This window comes from Hakea prostrata, chromosome 10, assembly GCF_041222555.1.
Source record: "Hakea prostrata isolate BN-2017 chromosome 10, UWA_Hpros_2, whole genome shotgun sequence".
NCBI lineage: Eukaryota > Viridiplantae > Streptophyta > Magnoliopsida > Proteales > Proteaceae > Hakea > Hakea prostrata.
Genome location: NC_142609.1, coordinates 38,587,141 through 38,606,147, shown reverse-complemented (window position 1 = coordinate 38,606,147; position 19,007 = coordinate 38,587,141). Strand labels below are relative to the sequence as shown.

Sequence of the window (19,007 nt, the reverse complement as noted above, 5' to 3'; positions counted from 1 at the left end):
CTGATTCTGAAAGTGAATCTGTCAGAATTAGCATTTGGTTACCCTGATTCTGAAAGTGAATCTGTCTGAATTAGCAGTTGGTTACCCTGATTCTGAAAGTGAATCTGTTTGTTCTTTTATTTGATTAACCAAATAACATAACAATAATTTGTCAAAATTCAATACATCAACCATGAAATTATTAAGACATATTTTTCGGTCAAGATTAAATATCAGTAATTAAACATTAAATTATTAGAACCCAGTTATATGTTCCAACTTCCAACTTAGAACAGTTGTTAACGAGTTCATCCTAAGCTTTTTGAACCCATGGTTGTTAGTAAATTTTGGTCAAAGTGATGTCACTAGTAAGGTATTTGATCCTCGGCATTAAAATGGTTTTTTTCTTGGTTTTTAATCCACAAACTTAAGCAATTAATTCAATCCAATGCATCAATCTTATTTACTTATAATTTGAAAGAAATTTGATGGCTACTTTTGGTAATACCCAAACAGAGAAAACTTGGATTAAAAAAAGGAATGCATAAATCATGATAGTTAGAAAGCATGCATTTCTAAATTTAGATCATACCCAGACATTTAAATCATAACACCTATATTTAAAGTAGTAACTTTGAATCAGAAAATGTTTATGTTTGTTATTATGATGTTGGATTATCTGGATCCCACCTACTATCACAGCCTTCAAGAATGGAAATTTTTGAACCATAAACAAGATTTGTTACACATAATTTATAAACTCTTTAGTTGTAATGTATGCATATCCCAGATTAATCTTCCAAGGGAAAAACATTAGCTTGCACAATGTACATGGCAAAAGGAAAGGTGGGTTTCCTCATTAGCACAAGATTCAGTAACCTAGCCATCTTTTTTCTTGTACGTTATACAAAAGTGTTTGTACACATTCAATGAGTCTAGTTGATTAACAAGGATAATACAATATTCATATCAAACTCAATGTTCATAACAAACATCAAATACAGACCTTCCCACCAACTGTGGGATGACGAACCAAGGTGTCAAAACTGCAGAATTCCAACTCGTAACCCTACATGTCAACCGCCAAAAATCTACATCAAGACATCAGTGTTGTCCAACTCCCATAAACCATTCCAGCCACCAGCAAGCAGAACAACTGAAATCTCCATAAGAAAAAAGGCCGCACAAATTTAACAAACAACAACAACATAACATGAAGTAACACAGGACATTGAGAAATGCTATCTTCAATGTCATCTTCAGCCTTCAAAATCTGTGCAATGATGAAACTGCTATCTCAAATCCAACCAACACTTTCTCATTTCAGGCATGAAGGCAATGTAGGTCCATGGCAAACAACTGCAACCACAATATAAATGACAACCAACAAGATGACTATCAATGCGACCCTCCAAAAAAAGTATATAAACAGTCAACAAATTAATCGGGAGCTGGCCAATGTAGCAACGAAAAAATTCATTTCTCTTTTCACTTATACAATCTTTTGTTTTCTTGTTTTTTTCTTTTTTGGCAGGGGTGGGGGGTTGTATGTCACACACACAGATTGCATCAGAGCTGAAAATAACCATCCATTTCCCTGGCATGCTTAACCTAATCTTGCATACAAGTAGATTTATATATCATCTAATTCGATGGATAAAGACCATAAACCAGTATTTTTGTTTATGATGTGTCAAAAATGGGGATCTATAAGATCTAATAAGACACTAGAGAGGGAATCGATCTGGAAGCCAGCCATGTGTTGAAAATCAAATTTGATAAAGGCCCATCCTCCTCAATACAACATGATGCTTGGGACCCAGTTACATCTTCATCTTCATCCTCTTCACATCAGTTTTGGATAAAGATTTGAAAGCTTCAACAGGTGAACCAAACGCCTTAATTTTCTAATATCATGATTCCCTAGAACGAAGACATGCACACACAAAACCATGTGCGACATGCATGTATGATTTCATACTTCGCTTGCTTCTCTTGGAACATATACACATGCGTGCACACATGCACACACACACCATGGAAAGACAAAAGTGAATTGAAAACCACTTAAGCATAACACCGCATGTATGATTTTCACACTTCTAGTTGTTTCTCTTTGGAACATACACGCACACACAAAAAAGAAAGTGAATTGAAAACCACACAAGCATAACTGAATGAATTTCACACTTCTACTTGCTTCTCTATGGAACATATCAACACTTTCAGAATAGCATTAGACCAAAACTCATTGAGTTGGCCCCCATATTCGGGGAGTTAAAACAGAGAACTAATTCATCTTAGTCTCATCTCTTCTCCTCTCTCTCTCACAAAACTCCTTCTCATCCCCCCAGAGTCTCTTCTTCTATCTACATTTACAACCTGCCTAGATATCTCCTTCTTTACATCTTCTTCAACCCATCTCCACCAAACCTGCAGCTCAAACTTGACCCTTCATCTTCCATTCCTTTTAGACAGCTTAACAGCACTTAAACTTAGCTCCTTTTATTCCTCATCTCCTCCACATCACACCAGCTCCCTCCCTTACGTATCCCTCAAAGCCTGGTCTATTTGAACTTGATAATTCACCTCCCAATAGCCTGCAATTTCTCTTCATCTAAGGTCATTATCTGATCTTGAAACCTTGCCTTCTCCCAATGTCTTATCTCTAGCCTCCCTATAAACTAGATCTGATCTTTCAATTACCGATCCGAACCTTCCACCTACACCATGGGGGTCGCCTGATTTTATTTCTATCTTAAGATTTCTTTACTTTTGTTCCCCCCCCTCTTCTAACAAAACAAGCTTTTCAATTTTAACATGGCAGACGCTTTTTAAGAGACCAACCTTTAAACCTTCAAACACATCAAAGAAAAGAATCACGCTTTAAACTCATCAAAATCAAACAGATCTGAACTCATTACAACCACAACCAAAATTATTCAAAAAACAAAAAATCAAACATCGATCAACAACTCAATTCGAGCGCTACTTGATTAAATAAGAGATAAATCCAACCTATCAGAAACGATAACCTTGAATATAGATCAGAATCGAAGAAAAAAGAACAAGATAACGAATCGAAGCAAGACTCACCGACATTGAAGCTGGATTTTGGAGATGTTGAAAAGGATTGAAACTGAAATTGAAATGAGTAAACAAACCCTGGATACGCTAAGGGATACACGAGATTTCCTTTGCATTTGAATGGCCTTCTAACACGACGTGACAATAGGATTAAGTCTTCAAAGATATTTATAAGACAACGATGCAGTTTTAATAACGATTTTGTTAACTGCGTGTGGCAATTTGGTTGAAGCAGGACCAGCGCCGAACAAGAAGAAGATGCAGAACCAGCGCCGAGATGTTGCAGAAGAAGAAGCTCGACATTGAACTTGCGATTCACCTCAACGATGGAGCACAAGGATGAGTTCCGTGACAGATGTTGATTTTGAAGAAGAAGAAGAACCTACAACTCGCGATACGGAAGCAAGAGCTCAACGATGGAGCTGAACCAAAAGTCCACCAAAACAGAGGCAACGTTTTGTAGAAATGGGAAGAAGAAGATAAGATCCCAGAATGGAAGCCAAATCACTCTCGCGATGGAGTCAAGGATCGTGATAATGGAGCTCGGACGGAAGAAGACCCCTGCGACAAAGAGAACCCTTGACAAAATTTCCCGAAAATAGTGATTCTGTTTGAGTCTCTCAAATTTATACCACGGTTCGATTTGGTGAGTCTGGTTGTTTTCCGTGGATTCTCATTTTTAGGCTAAAAAGTGGATTCCGGGTGATTTTGGGAATCAGCTTCATTCCGACTCAATATTAAACCAAACACGAGGTTTTGTTGGACTCATGATTCCCGGGACCGGGGGGGGAGAGGGAACAAACACGCCCCCAAACAAAACAAAAAGAAAAGTAAAAAAGGGGAAAAAAACAGGGGGGGGGGGGGGGGGGGGCGGGGCGCCGCCCCCCCCCCCCCCCCCCTCCCCTCCCCCCACGCGCCACACCCCACACCCCCCCCCCCCCCCCCCCCAAAACCCCCCCCCCCCCCCCCCCCCCCCCCCCCACGGAGGGGATGTGCGGGGCCTAAAAAAACAACCCCCCCCCCCCCTTTTTTTTTGGATATTTTTTTTTGTGTGTTGTCCTCGATGATGGCTATTAATAGCTTCCTTGTCTCACATCTTGACCACCATATTATTTTAGGGCCTGTTTGGTTACATTAATCCAGAGATTTCAAATCTCTGGATTCATGAATCTGAGAATTATACCCGTTTGGTTGTAAAAATCTCTAGATTCTTGAAATCTAGAGATTCATCTTTTTACACTAAAAACTTGAATCTGTAGATTTATGGGTAAGGGGTGAAATTCAGAGATTTCAAAAAAGCTATATATTTGCACATTCACAAAAATCACGTCGATCAAATAGTTTTTTATGATTGAATCCACAGATTTCATTCCACAACCAAACATCTAATTTTATAAATTATAACTCCATAGATTTGAAATCTCAAGATATTTGAAATCTCCATATTCATGTAACCAAACAGGCCCTTAAAGAATCTAACGAAGCCAAGGCTCACCCCACCCCCACAAAATCATTGTATTCATTAGAATGAGACATTAGCACCTTAACCCTTAGGAAATATAATAGAATGCAAAAATCTCCACTGCAACAAAGCTCGTCTTGTAGTGAATGACTATAATAATGATTATTAATAAAATATTCGTCTGATTATTAAACCAATAATGATTCAACTTTTTTTTTTTTAGTAAACATAATGGTTCAACTTGCGCTTTAGTCTTAGGTCTATTTATCAATTTGAGGTAAGAATTATTTTCCTTCATAGGACTCTTAGTAAGGAGGCATTCATGTTTCAACCCTATGTACTTTTGCATTTGTAGGCTATTGTTGAAATTGGCAGTGGTGACTTTCTCGTAGCTTATTACTTATTTTAGACATTCCTAGACTAGCTCTAATAAGATTATTCTCTATCTTATTTTCGTAGTCTTGCAATTCATGCATCTCAGCATCTTATTTCTATCAGAATGAATTTATTTATGTGATGCTTTTTAACAGCCTGCCAATTTGCACCATCATAGCTGGTCAAGCAATGACCCTGTATAATTTTTCCTATTGTAAAAGGATACATTGATCACACAAACACTGGATGCACCTCTCCACTTCATTCACTCTATTTTTATTCTTTGGGAAACATCATCTTCTATATCAACTTTTTTGTTTATGATTGAACCAATGCACCTTAAACAATCGCTTTGAGGAATCTCCTTATCATCAATTTTCACCATTTTATCATCTGCACAATCATGATCAAAGTTACAAACTATATATTTTCACTTTGTTCTACTTAGTTTCAAGCAGTTTGACTACAAAGTTGCTCCTCGTGATTCTAACTTTGTGTAAATCCCTATTTGTGTCTCATCTATCAAGACAATATCATCAACGAAATGCATACACCAAGGAAGTTCATCTTGAATATTTTCATTTACTATAAGTGCAAATAAATATGGGTTTAAAATTGATTTTTGGTAAAGTCCAATTGCAATGGCGAATTCACTATCGTGTCCTCCACTGTTTTTACACTTGTCGCTGAACAATTATGCATATCTTTAACTATGTCCACATATTTGTCACACCCTACCTAGCCGGATCTGGTTGTAACCGAATACCCATGGGGGTGATACACTACATGACTAAGGTTCAATGACAATTCCATACAAGCATATGATATAACATAAATCCCAGGACAAAAATAAATCAAGTTTAAATATCAAATCATGAAATTTGAAATATTAAGTTTAGAATCAACCATGTTTAAGATCAAATAAATAATCATCAGAGTTTGAAAGAAAATAATAGTTGTTTGCAGCGGAAAATGTTTAAGTATTCTGATAGAAAATACCCTCGCCTTTTTCAAAAGATATCAAAGTGTAAATATAAAATAGTGCCATAAATGACATTAGAGAGTCCCTAAGCATGATGAGGTCTCTACTGGCACCCAGCTCTGTAGGAACAGTCCTGGCACTAGCACGAAGCTTCATGCGCCTCTACTTCCTTTCCAATCGCTCCCTCCAGGTAATCTCCGGATCCTCCATTTGAATGGAGTCCTCATTACCTGCAGCGTATTCTAAAAAAACATATATATACAAAGGAATGAGTTCCACAGGACTTAGTGAGGTCAACTCAACAATCATGTCATGCATTTGTTTACAATTTCCAAATCACATATATAAGATAATAATGTAATTAATGAAAATAATATGATAAATGCATCGTTATGATGTTATGCTTTTAACTCTATCATGAAGTCACTATAGTAGACACGGATTAAGTTAAACATAAATAGTCTTTAGGTTGTCTTAGTCACTTCCCTCAACAAGAGACGTCTATTGGGTTTTCTATGGTTGTTGGGTAAAGTAATGTCAAGCCATGGTTGGGGGTATAAGTCACCACTCTCTCACATCACCATTTGCCATGAGATTTGGAGCGTGTTATGGGTAGCTCTATGCCCAATGCAAAGTCATACGGTCTCGTACTACATATGGTTTGGATATCCCCTCATGCCTAATGCCTTTTTGGTTCGATACCTTCTCACCTATGAATGATATCCTTAACGGGAGGCATTTGTTGAATCCCATTCCTTAACCCAATAGTCATCCACATATAATAGACAGGATGCTCTCCATGTCCTCTCACGAGTTGGTTACCGGTCTTGAGCGCCCAGGAGCCCTTATCTATTATATGCAATCCTACCATTTTATGATGATAGTGAGCTTGCTTGATAACATAATACCCAGCCACTAACATCACTGGTTAACCGGTTTCAATACCCCTATCGGAAGGGTAGTAGTATTCATAAGGATATCTAATCCAACACTTCTAGACACTTAGCATTCATGCACCTACTAGATGCATTCATATAAGGTCACTAGGGTAATGGGCGGACGCACAACCTTGTTTGATAAATAGAAATAAGAGAATCAAGTCTCAACCGATTTCATTCATTCTCATGTCATCAACATAAGATTTGAAAAGAAAGAAAAAGAATCAATCACACATCCTTACCTTTCGTTCGCGCAAAATCACACACAATCACATAATAATAGATATCAAAATAAAGCAAGATATCATTAATGAAATTAAAATAACAATATTAAAAATACAAGACATGGTTTGTTTAGTCCTCACCTTTCAATTTGGTTTCGCTCTCCAAAGTTCAAAAATCACAACCAAGAGTAGATAATTATGCTCATAATAATCCTAATTACATAAGAGAAAAAATAATTATCAATTAGGGATCAAAAGATGTCCAAAACTTTACTTCACGAGCACAAGTTGTTAAATAGCCTCAAACCCTTCATTCTCAACCTAGTTTCGGCAAAATCCTTATTTCACCTTCGATCTGAATTGGATCGAAGCGAGACTTTGAGAATTTCTAATTAACAGTAATAGGGCTTTAAAAGTATTAACAATTTATCCAATTAGGTCTCAAACAAAAAGCCTCAAATTCAGCTCTCGCGAGTGCCCGCGGGCAACTCTAAGAGGTTTAACGCGAAATCGTTCATAATGAATTGCGTAAACAACTCTCAAAACTAAGGGGAAACATAAAGAGAACTAATTGCAAGTATTCAATGCATGCAATATACCCCAACTACCAAAATCTATCATTAACCTAGGTTTAGAGAAGAGAGGTTGAAGAACACTCACCTTTCTCAACGATTCCGCAATGATTTGAATCTCGACGCTTTGCCTTGTGAATGTAATCCAAAATTCTTCTTGGTTTCTCCTCCTCTCCAAGTCTCAGCCCCACTCTAGCATTAGAAAATGCATGTAGAGATGAGTGGAGTCATAAAATAGGGTTTTAAACCCCTTTTTCCAAAATTGCCTCGAAACTGGGGATGGGCTGTCGACCCAGACCGGTCAACTAGTCCTATCGATAGGCCCTTGGTTGACCCCTCAACCAAGGTCCAATTCTGATGTTTTTCTACTTGAATGAAAAGTTTTTTAAGTATCTACGTTTGGGTATATTTACCTTGTCATTGGATTGTCTATCATTGATTTCTGGATGTGCAAAAATTGCCATTTGATATCTTCATGATTGACCTTCTCTCTCCTCTTAAATTCTAGGAGAGATGTCGAGTCATCCAATAACATTGGATCCATCTCCAAACTTTCGGGCTCGACTCAAATGAGCCATAGTTGTCGCCGACTTGAGTTTCGGGTTTGCGGTCCTGTAACCATGGTTTAAAGGGTTAGAAATCCGGGAATTTCACCATATTTACTTGCAATATTTCTTTTATAGTGCATGCCAAACGAGCTCTCTAGGGACTCTTCTTAAGCTTTTTCTAAGTTAATTATGACCATATTGTTATAAAATGGAGAAATATATTAAAGACAATAAAGAGAATTATGACAAGATGAGTTCAACTCTTCTATTGAATTATTCATTACATATTTATAATGGAACTAACATTTTCTTTAATATGGAAATATTACATTGTACAAAGAAATACAATATATGATTCTCACACAAAATAAGATGATCTTGATATGAAATGATGGATTGCTAAGATCTTCGGTTAATATGGGAATGCGGATTGCTAAGATCGCACGTTGAGATGGCTGAGATCTTCATTTGGAAGTTACATCTTTTGGTATGATCTCTTTGAGGATAATGGACATCCATAAATAAATATTATTTATAACACTCCCCATTGAATATCAATCAATAGATAATGTTCTCGTTAAAACCTTACTAAGAAAAAACCCTATGGGAAAAAAATCTTAAGTGAAGGAAAAAAAGTATACTTATCTAGATAATACGTATTGATAGCTGCCTCATTAAAAACCTTACCACTCAAAGATACTCAATGATGTTATTATTAGGGGGAGTAAAATACGTGATGTATTCTTTTCCCTTCACTAAGGTTTTGTCCCACTGGGTTTTGTTGTACGCACATTCTAATATCATATATCGGTTTCTTAAAATTTGAAATAAGCAATGCCTCAGTAAATAAATCTACCAAATTATCACTTGAACAAATTCAATAAACATCGATTTCACCATTTTGTTGAAGAGCATGAGTGAAGAAGAATTTTGGCGAAATATGTTTCGTTCTATCTCCTTTGATATATCCTCCATTTAATTTGAGTTATGCATGCAACATTATCTTCATATAATATTGTTGAAATCCCTTTTTCTAGTAGAAGACCGTGTGCTTCTTGCATGTGTTGTATCATTAATCTTATTAAAGTATGTTGTTGACCTAATTCATGAATCACTATTATCTCTACATGATTTGAAGAAGTGACAGATATAACTTGTTTTATTGAACGCCATGAAATAACTGATCTTCACTTATGAATAAATAACATCCTTGAGATTTAGTTTTATGTAGATCAGACAAATATCCTGCATCTAGTAAATTGATGTCCACATTTATAAAATAACATCATGTTAAAAATTCCTCAAAGGTACTGAATTTTATGTTTAACAATATTCCAGTGTCTTCGTATTTAAGAAAAGATAAATCTTTCTAATACACTTATAGAAAATGCTATATCCGATTGTGTTAGTAAGATAAATTGGTGCCCCAATTACATTTAGATATGGTACTTCAGGACCAATAAGTTCTTAATTATTTTTATAGGGTTAAAATGAATATTTTCTTTATGTCAAACGATCTCACAACTATTAGGGTATCTAATGGATGCCATTTATTCACATAAAATCGCTTTAAAATATTTAGTGCATAATTTGATTGATGAACAAATATTCCATTTGTCAAATGCTCAATCTGCAAGTCAAGACAATACTTTGTCTCTTCAAGATCTTTCATTTTAAATTATTTCTTCAAATAGTCAACTGCTTTTGAAAGCTCTTCAAGAGTTCCAATAATATTTAAGTCATCAACTTATACACTTATTATAACAAAGTTAGTTTCATATCTTTTAATAAAAGCACAATAATAAATTAGATCATTTTTATATCATTTTTTTAGTAAATATCCATTAAGGAGATTATGCCACATATGCTTTAATCATCACCCTGAAGCCTTCTTGAACAAAATTCCTAGGAAGTTTTATGTGCTTCTGTCATTCTGAATCCTTAAGGAATTTTCTATAAATTTTACATTCAAGTGAGTCATATAAATAGGCTGTAATAATATCTATTAATCGCATATCAAATTTCTCATGTACTGCCAGATTAATAAAATATCTGAAGGTAATTGCATCCACCACAAGAGAACAACATGTTTTCATATAATCAATGCCAAGCCTTTATATATCATGATTTCATTCTTTTTGTCATTTTATTTTCGCATAAAAACTCATTTGTACCCCATTGGCTTTATACCTTCAGATGTTTGAACTACATGTCAAAAACTTTATTTTTTTCAAGCGAATTCAATTCTATTTGAATTGAGTTTTTCTATTTTGGCCAATCATTTCTTCATTTACATTCAACAATACATTTATGTTCAAGATTCTCATCTTGTTGCATTGTTTCATTAATAACATAGTATGCAAAAATGTTATTGACAACTTTATCTTTTCGGTTCCATTTCTTTCCTGTAATGACATAATTAATTAAGATCTCTTCATTATTTTTAGGTACCTGAACCTCTTTTGGGGTTTTATAGAAAGTTATGCTTTTAGAATTTTCATAATCAATTGTCTTCATATTATGACCATCTTGATCATTTGCTTCATTTATCTTTTCTAGGATTTTATCTTTGGAACCAATTGATCTTCCACGATTTAAACGTTGTTTAGTTTAATTTGCATTGATAGATTGTCCTGTTGGGACATTAACCTAATTGGAATATTTGCAGATGGTATATAAGATTTAGTAACTCTTAGCATGTCAGCAAATTTGGCAATTGATTTATAATACTTTGTAAATGCATTATATTTTAAACTTTAGGTTCACATTACTCAATGCGAAGATCTAAATGAAATAATGATAATGCATTCCAATCAATCTCTTTTTCCAACTGTTTATTCTCTCCCCCTCATGTTGGAAAAATTAATCCATCAAAATGATAATCAACAAGTCTTGCTTTAAATAAATCTCCAATTATTGACAAAATATTGAATTATATAAGGTGATTCATATCCAACTTATATTCCCAACTTTATTTGAGGACTCATTTTTGTGCGTTGTAATGAAGTAATTGGAACATAAACCATGCATATAAAAATGCTAAGATGAGAAATGTTTGGCTTCTAACCTTAAGCCAATTATAATGGGGATAATTTATGACAACTTATTGGTTTGATGCGTATAAGTGATGCTGCATAAAAAATAGCATATACCCATGCTGACACATGAAATTTTGTTATCATAAGCAATGATATAACTATTAATTGGAAACGTTCAATAAATACTTCTACCAAACCATTTTTTGTTTAAATATTAGTAACAGATTATTCAACCGTGATTTCAGTTGTTATACATAAATCATAAAGCCTGAGATGTAAATTCACTCAACTTATCAAGACAAATTGTCTTTATCTTATAATATAGAAATTGTGTTCTTAATCTAATTATTTGAGCAAACAATGTCGCAAATATCAAATTATGAGTTTATAATAAACATACATGTGACAATTTTATAGATGCATCTGCTTAAATTATATATTATTTGAATGGTCAACATGATGGGTGAATGGACCTATATATTTCACACTGTATACGTTTCAAAGATGCAAAATGTTTAATCTCAACTTTAACTAGTGAACACCTAATAATAGATTTTCATTGAGAATAAACAGTACAAGAAATTTCATTTAATTAAATAATATTTTGGTTCTTCAATAGATGAAAAATGAATTTTCAATAATTTTTTACATCATACTTAATTTAAGATGGTCAAACCGGTCATGCCAAATAATAAAGTTATCAAATCGATATTATTTGAATTTACCACAACATGTGATTCAACCATACGAATATTCATGTAGTATAAACCGAAATAAAGGTCTAACACTTTTGTAATAATGTATAAATATTTACTTTTACTATCATTTGTAGTCTCAATCATTTTGATATATATATTTTCAAAACTTAATAAGTTTCGTTGAGACTTACTACAAATTAATGCATTATTTGTAGCCATTTTGATCTCCTAGGTAATAATAGATTAACTATTCCAAAACCCTCAATCAATGTAGTACTATCGAATATTGTATGAATATTGGTTTCCACATCATCAAATAAAATAACTATATTTTATTCTCTCTCAGTATAAATGCGTCATGATACATTAGAAAATATTTATATTCTTCATCAAAATGAAATAAAATACATCAAACGATATGTAGAAAATCAACATAAAAAAAATGAAAATTAGAAATGAAAAAGAATTACATTTAATATAAACAAATATATATAATATCACTTTCATTTTTATTGAACTCTAATAACATATTTTCAAAGGAGTCTGCAGTATTTAAATGTGTAGTATTTGTGAGGTCATCAAAATCATCATCTTTACAGGCAAAATTTGCATTAATATTTTTATTTTTGAAAGTCCAATTTATATCCACATTATTTTCATTCATTTAATTAAAGCTTGATAAAGCTTAATAAAATATTGTGGAGTATGATAGATAAATGCCTAAGATATTTTATACCACATCAATGATAAATATTATATTTACTTTTTGAAGTGTTACATTGAGAATTTTTATTATTCTCTTATTTATTTCTGTCATAATGATGATAATTATTCTATCTTTTGCCTCCTACTTCTATAGTCATGATCATAATTATAATTTTTCCGCCTTACAGGCTTATCATGAATTGTTGCATTCATTTAAGGGAATGAAACATAACTAATAGGACGAGCTTCATGATTTTTCATTTATAGTTCATTAATTTATTCAGCCACAAAAAGACATAATATCATTCCAAGTATTTCTTAAAACTCTTTTTCATGATATTGCTATTGTAATAGCACATTTAAAGCATAGAAAGTCAAAAAAGGTTTTTATTTCCAGTATGTCCTCATCAATAATATTTTCTTCACATAAATTCAATTGAGAACTAATTTTAAAAATTACAGAACTGTACTTATTTACAGTTTCAAATCTTGTGCAAGAACTGTATTAATTTACAATTTTAAATCTTGCAACTTCAGGTGTATCCGTAGAACTGTATTCATTTACAGTTTCAAATTTTGCAACTTCAGGTGCATCTGCAGAACTATATTCATTTATAGTTTTAAATCTTGCAATTTTATGTGCATCTGCAGAACTGTATTCATTTAAAGTTTCAAATTTTGCAACTCCATGTGCATCTGCAGAACAATATTCATTTAAAATTTCAAATCTTGCAACTTTATGTTCATTTGCAGAACGGTATTCTTTAAAGTTTCAAATCTTGCAACTTCAAATGTATTGTTCAAATGCATCCAACAATATTTGTGGTGCAAAACTTGCAACTACTATATACAATAAATAAAACCATTATGTTGAGATTGATTGATGACAAATCACAATTGTTAAGGCAATTTAATATCTTATAGTTTGTTTAACTTTTAGATTCAATAAATTACATACCTTAATCATGATGCACTTATATTACAAGATGGACAAGACAAACTCAATTTTTTTTTCAGAAATGCGCGGGGAGGTCGATTATTTTTTTCACCTTCGAATAGAAAACATAATGATAAATAGTCTATACTCTTTCTTTTCAAAACCAATACTTTGAGTGGATTCGTGTTGATAAGATGTTATAAAATGGAGAAATATTTCAAGACAATAAAGAGAATTAGGACAAGATGAGTTCAACTCTTTTATTGAAATATTCATTACATATTTATAATGGAACTAGCATATTCTTTGATATGGAAATATCATAGTCTATAAAAAAATAAAATATATGATTCTCACACACAATAAGATGATCTTAATATGGAATGATGGATTGCTAATATCTTCGGTTAATATGGGAACGCGGATCACCAAGATCGCATGTTGAGATGACTGAGATCTTCATTTGAAAGTTACATCTTTTGGTATGATTTCTTTGAGGGTAATGGACATCCATAAATAAATATTATTTATAACACATATGAAGATCTTTCATACTCCTTTTCCATAATGACAAGAAATTCAAAACAGTTTCTCATTAATCTCACTAGTACCACCGTGGATACCTTTCTCATTTGGGATCTTTGAATTGCCGACTACACTACTTGCTTGGAATCGGTGTTTTACAGTTGCAAAAGGATAACGACTATTTTTGCATCAATACATTCTCTGAAAAAGGTTAAGATGATCCATTGCAAGCCTCTTTCAACCCCTAAGGAGACATCAATCTTTCTCAAGATAGTGGACTTCCGATGAAAGATTCGACACTCAATCGAAATGCTATTGGCACACTAAAATATCCAACACTTACTCGACCTGAACCCAATTTATTGTTGATAAGGTGCGTCAATTTATGCGTCACCCTACTACATATCATTGGAGAACAATAAAGCGAATCTTGCATTACCTCAAGGGTACAACACATCATGGAATTCCTTTTTAAAAACAACAAAAATTGCATCTTGCAGCCTTTTTGAGTCTAGATTGGGCTGGCTGCGTTGATGATAGAAAATTCAGGGCAGCTTTTCAAATTTTCATGGTACTAATTTAATTTATTGGAGTTCCCATAAACAAGCTATCGTTTAATATATAAGCACGTAAACTGAATACTGTGTGGTTGCAAATACAATTGTTGAAATAACTTGGTTGCAATTTTTACTAAAAAATATTACATGCAATCTTCCAACCACTCTAACTCTATGGTATGACAATGTTGGTGCCACTTATCTTGTAGCAAAAGGTGACAAGTACCCCCTTGAGTTTGAGGGGGTTGTGTAAGAAGGAATTCATATTCAAACTCAAGACACCAAGCACCAATATGGAAATCTTATCCAAGAGGACTCCATATATGGTTGGTAGGAATTCAAATACAAGAACTATGGATGGAAATAAATTAAATAAGAAACTGTAGAACTGCAGATGGGAAGATTTCAAATTCTCAAGCAATTAGAAGGGATTGTGATAAAGGTTCAAATCCTCATTCTATGAATAGGGGAGATAATCCCCAATCAACTCAATCACTAATCCTCCATCAAACTCTATAAACATTGTTTCCCTGTTCTCTATCAAAATGATATTGAAATGTTCATAACTGTTGATTGATCTATCTTAATTGTTCTTGGCTGCAAGAATTGACAAAGTTGGAACTTTATTTAATAATACTAATTAATGATGAGTCCAAGTACACTTCTAATTAAATATGCATTGACAAATCTCAAAAATCTAATCCAACTTACATAGATTTCATCATTTACTTTTCTATTTTATAACATGCATCAGATTTACTAAAAATAGCTATTAGTAGTTGCCTTAGTGAAGAAACTTCCAAAGACGAGCCAGATGAATTTATGGTTCTAGCACTCTAGCTCCCTTGAGTCCAAGCACCAGCAATAGTAATCAGACCTTGAGATACACAGCAATGCTTCTGGTGTCATTTTTTCAAGTTCATTCTGTCTCGAAAGCGCGAAGTTGTTGCGATTCGGTGCATCCGTGGCTAATGGATACTCCTCTATGGGATGCTCTTGGGATCTCATTCTCACATAAAGCCTCATAGTGGCTACACAATCTTCATAAGGATCTTGTGCCCCTGTTTGAATTTCATACCTATAAGAGGAAAATGAGAGCTTTAGTAATAGTTTTCTATGCAAAACCGAACTTTGTTGGGGTTAATTCTAGTTCTTACCCAAGATAAGCTTCTGTTAGATACTTGAGTGAGTTGCTAAGCCTGCTTGTTTTCATTAATGGAGGGTATATGGCTGTGTCCCTGGGTCATATGATCCATCAGAAATGAGATGATTTGATTCTTAACATATATCTGCTTTTTAATTTAGTAGATTCCTTTTCCTTGTTTAGATACCTGATCATAAGTGATGGATAATCCACTCCTAAACACTCTAGTTCATGATCCAAACCATGCCCCACAAGAATCCTCGCTTTTCTTTTTCTTGAACGGATTGTCCATGATGGTTCACCATTGCACAAGAAGTCCTGAATCTTCCTCTGGGCTAGCTTTAATGGCATTGCATCCCTCAAGTGTTCAGGCCGTATTCCTGTGGTTTCGTATCTGAAAATGCATTTTTTGGCCTTCCGTTACTCGTGGAGTTTCTAGAATGGTATATTAATCAAGAGAAAAAAAAAAAAAAAAAAAAAAAAAAAATCTAAGAACCGTACACATATTGCTTTATCTTAGTTTACCGAAAGTTTGTGATTGGAATCTGGGGTTTGACATAAGAATGGAAGATGATGTTTTCATTCTCATCAACAAGGCAAACCCTGGCACAAAGATCTGTTGAGCCATCACCTCCTCCACCTACCAGTCTGCAAGCAAGTGCAACTACCCGAGGCCCTCTTGTTCTTCCATCATCAATCCTGAGGTTATCTTGTATTCCCAAGTTAGAGATTCGAGAGATCAAACCCTACAAATTAAAGGAAAAATATCATTTCTCGAACCAACCCAGCAATGGATCTGCAATTAAAACCTTCTTGATTGTCTTACTGCAGGGCTTGAACGTGAGAGTTGGCATCTCCGTCGGTGAAACCTGAGAGCACTGGGGCTCTCAAAAATAGTTAAGCATATATTACATCCTCGAACACTGAATATCCTTGCACATTCCACCTTTGGCAATGGACCTGCGAAAGTGATGAACATGCCCAGTTTTATTCTTGAGATGAATGCATGGATTGTTAGTGGTGTGGCAGCTACAAGAATTAGAGTTTGTATTTGATGCTTACCTATCAGATGTTCCCTAAGTGATTCAAAATACCTGCAACGCTTCCCACAGATACCACACATGGGCTCATGAACTGAGTGATATGAAGTCCTCATGTGATCCACCAGGTGCTCCTTTCTATTAAATTGCCTATAGCACGCTACACACTTGTTCCTGCTGATGATAACAATATGATAATGAAATATAAGGGGAGGGAGGGAGGGAGGGAGGGAGGAGGAGGAGGAGGAGAGAGAGAGAGAGAGAGAGAGAGAGAGAGAGAGAGAGAGAGAGAGAGAGAGAGAGAGAGAGAGAGAGAGAGAGAGAGAGAGAGAGAGAGAGAGAGAGCATAATTTATGTACCTTGGAGTTTCTGAAGATTCAGTTCTGCTGTCCATGCTAATTATTATTGCTGATTTATCCGAAGTATGAGAGGAGGAGACAAGAGAGGAAGAAGAGAGGAGCTGAGGATGAAGAGTGGACTACTTCTGTACTTGGGAGGTATTTATAAGCGTAGAAATGATTCTCAGGAAAAGGCACCAAGCATGTACGTCTTGGGAGTCTTCTACATATATATGAGATACTAAGCCACAAACTGGACAATAAACATTCGTAGCAATCCATTTTCTCTTGATTGGACCACGGTCCACACAACAACTAGAATCTTGCTCCAGCTTCAGATTGCTATCTCTCTCTCTCTCTCTCCCTACCATTCGTTGGTTGCAGCAAGAAGACTGCACTTACTGGAAAATGGTGGCTACGGAGGCCTGACCCTACAGACACCCGAGCTGTGGCCTTGATCGGAACAGGTCTGATCCCAAACTGAGTAAGCGAGCTATACAAAATGATCATTATTAGATGGCAAGGATTTGGATCTCTCACTAAAAGCAACTTCTACAGTTTTTTGTTTACTATGTTGATACCATATATGTCACATCCACCCAGTCGGTACTCTATTTTGCATATTTGAGTGTGTGACCTACAGCCCCAAAGATCAAATTTAGGGTGATCATATATCCACATAGCACAATAATACAATTAAAAGCAATAACAAATCATTGTATTCAAGTAATTTAAGAAAACAATTAAGGAAGGCTTTCAAATAAGATTACAAAAGTATATCATAGTGCGGAATAAAAGATACAATTCAAAAGATAGTTATAGAGTAAAGCGGACATATACTCTACAAACAAATGCGGAAGGTAGATTGAATCTCTAAAGCATAGTCTAAAGCTATTACAATTAAAAGTAAAAGTCTAGAAGAAAAAAGAGTAAAACTATTCAAATTCTTCCATGGGCTCTTCTTCTTCTTCGGTCTTCACCTTCTTCGCCTTAGGTTTGTGCTCTTGAAACTTTGGATCAGCTTTTAACTCACGATCCCATCGGCAAATGAGACGATACCTGCTATTATCAATAGGAACCATCAATGTGGTCCACACTGGTGTACTCGTCGCACCACTGGTCATAACCTTTTCCAATGACATTCGTAGTTGTACCATATAGGGAAGGGTCCTCTGTACTGGTGCACGGGATCTCTTTCGTTCTTGCAAGGTCTTTTAAAAACATATCCCTCGAAGGGTGAACTCAAAATAACTTAGCAAGTAATTCAATCACAATAAACATCTACAAACAATCTAAAGCAAACATAAAGGCAATGACATGAGACAATGAATGCAAGTATGTTTCTAACTCTATTTATGCTGGTCTCTATTGGCAGACACGCATTAATGATAGAACACCGTACTCCTCTGGGTAAGTCTCAAATCACTCTTCCCTCAACCTTCCCTATCTTTGGGGTTCTCTGCGGTAATTGGGTCAAGGTTCCCGGACATTCAATAGCGGGGTTTAGGTCAACACTATGGCTCACCACCATTGGTATGAGTATTGGAGCGTGTCATGGTTAAACTTAGCCCAATGCAAGTCATTTATTGAGTCACATCTGCTTTAGGGTCGGATCGTCCATTCCTTGCTTCCCGCACTCTTGTTTGCCCACGAGTCCAAATCTATTGCATGCAACTCTACCAATGAATGACCCCCACAAACCATAATGTATTTATGTTCTCACACGGGTTGGTTGTTGGTCTTGAGCACCCACAAATCCCTATTGCTATCACGGGTCACTTGTTCTCAATATCCCCTTCCGATAGGGTCAGATATGACAGGGTTTCTCTCGTCAAACACTTCTAGACCAAACCTAGGT

General features: G+C 34.9%; 1 protein-coding gene across 1 annotated transcript; it reads right to left on the bottom strand.

Moving 5' to 3' along the window:
• Positions 1–15,429: 15,429 nt before the first annotated feature.
• Positions 15,430–17,205, bottom strand: LOC149002817 (RNA exonuclease 4-like). The gene is made up of 7 exons (XM_089136293.1): positions 17,171–17,205; positions 16,834–16,985; positions 16,601–16,731; positions 16,297–16,517; positions 15,959–16,165; positions 15,785–15,865; positions 15,430–15,705 (listed from the first exon to the last, which is right to left on the bottom strand). The coding sequence occupies exons 1-7, from the start codon at positions 17,203–17,205 to the stop codon at positions 15,456–15,458; spliced, it is 1,077 nt and encodes a 358-aa protein (XP_088992419.1). The 3' UTR covers positions 15,430–15,455.
• Positions 17,206–19,007: the final 1,802 nt, after the last annotated feature.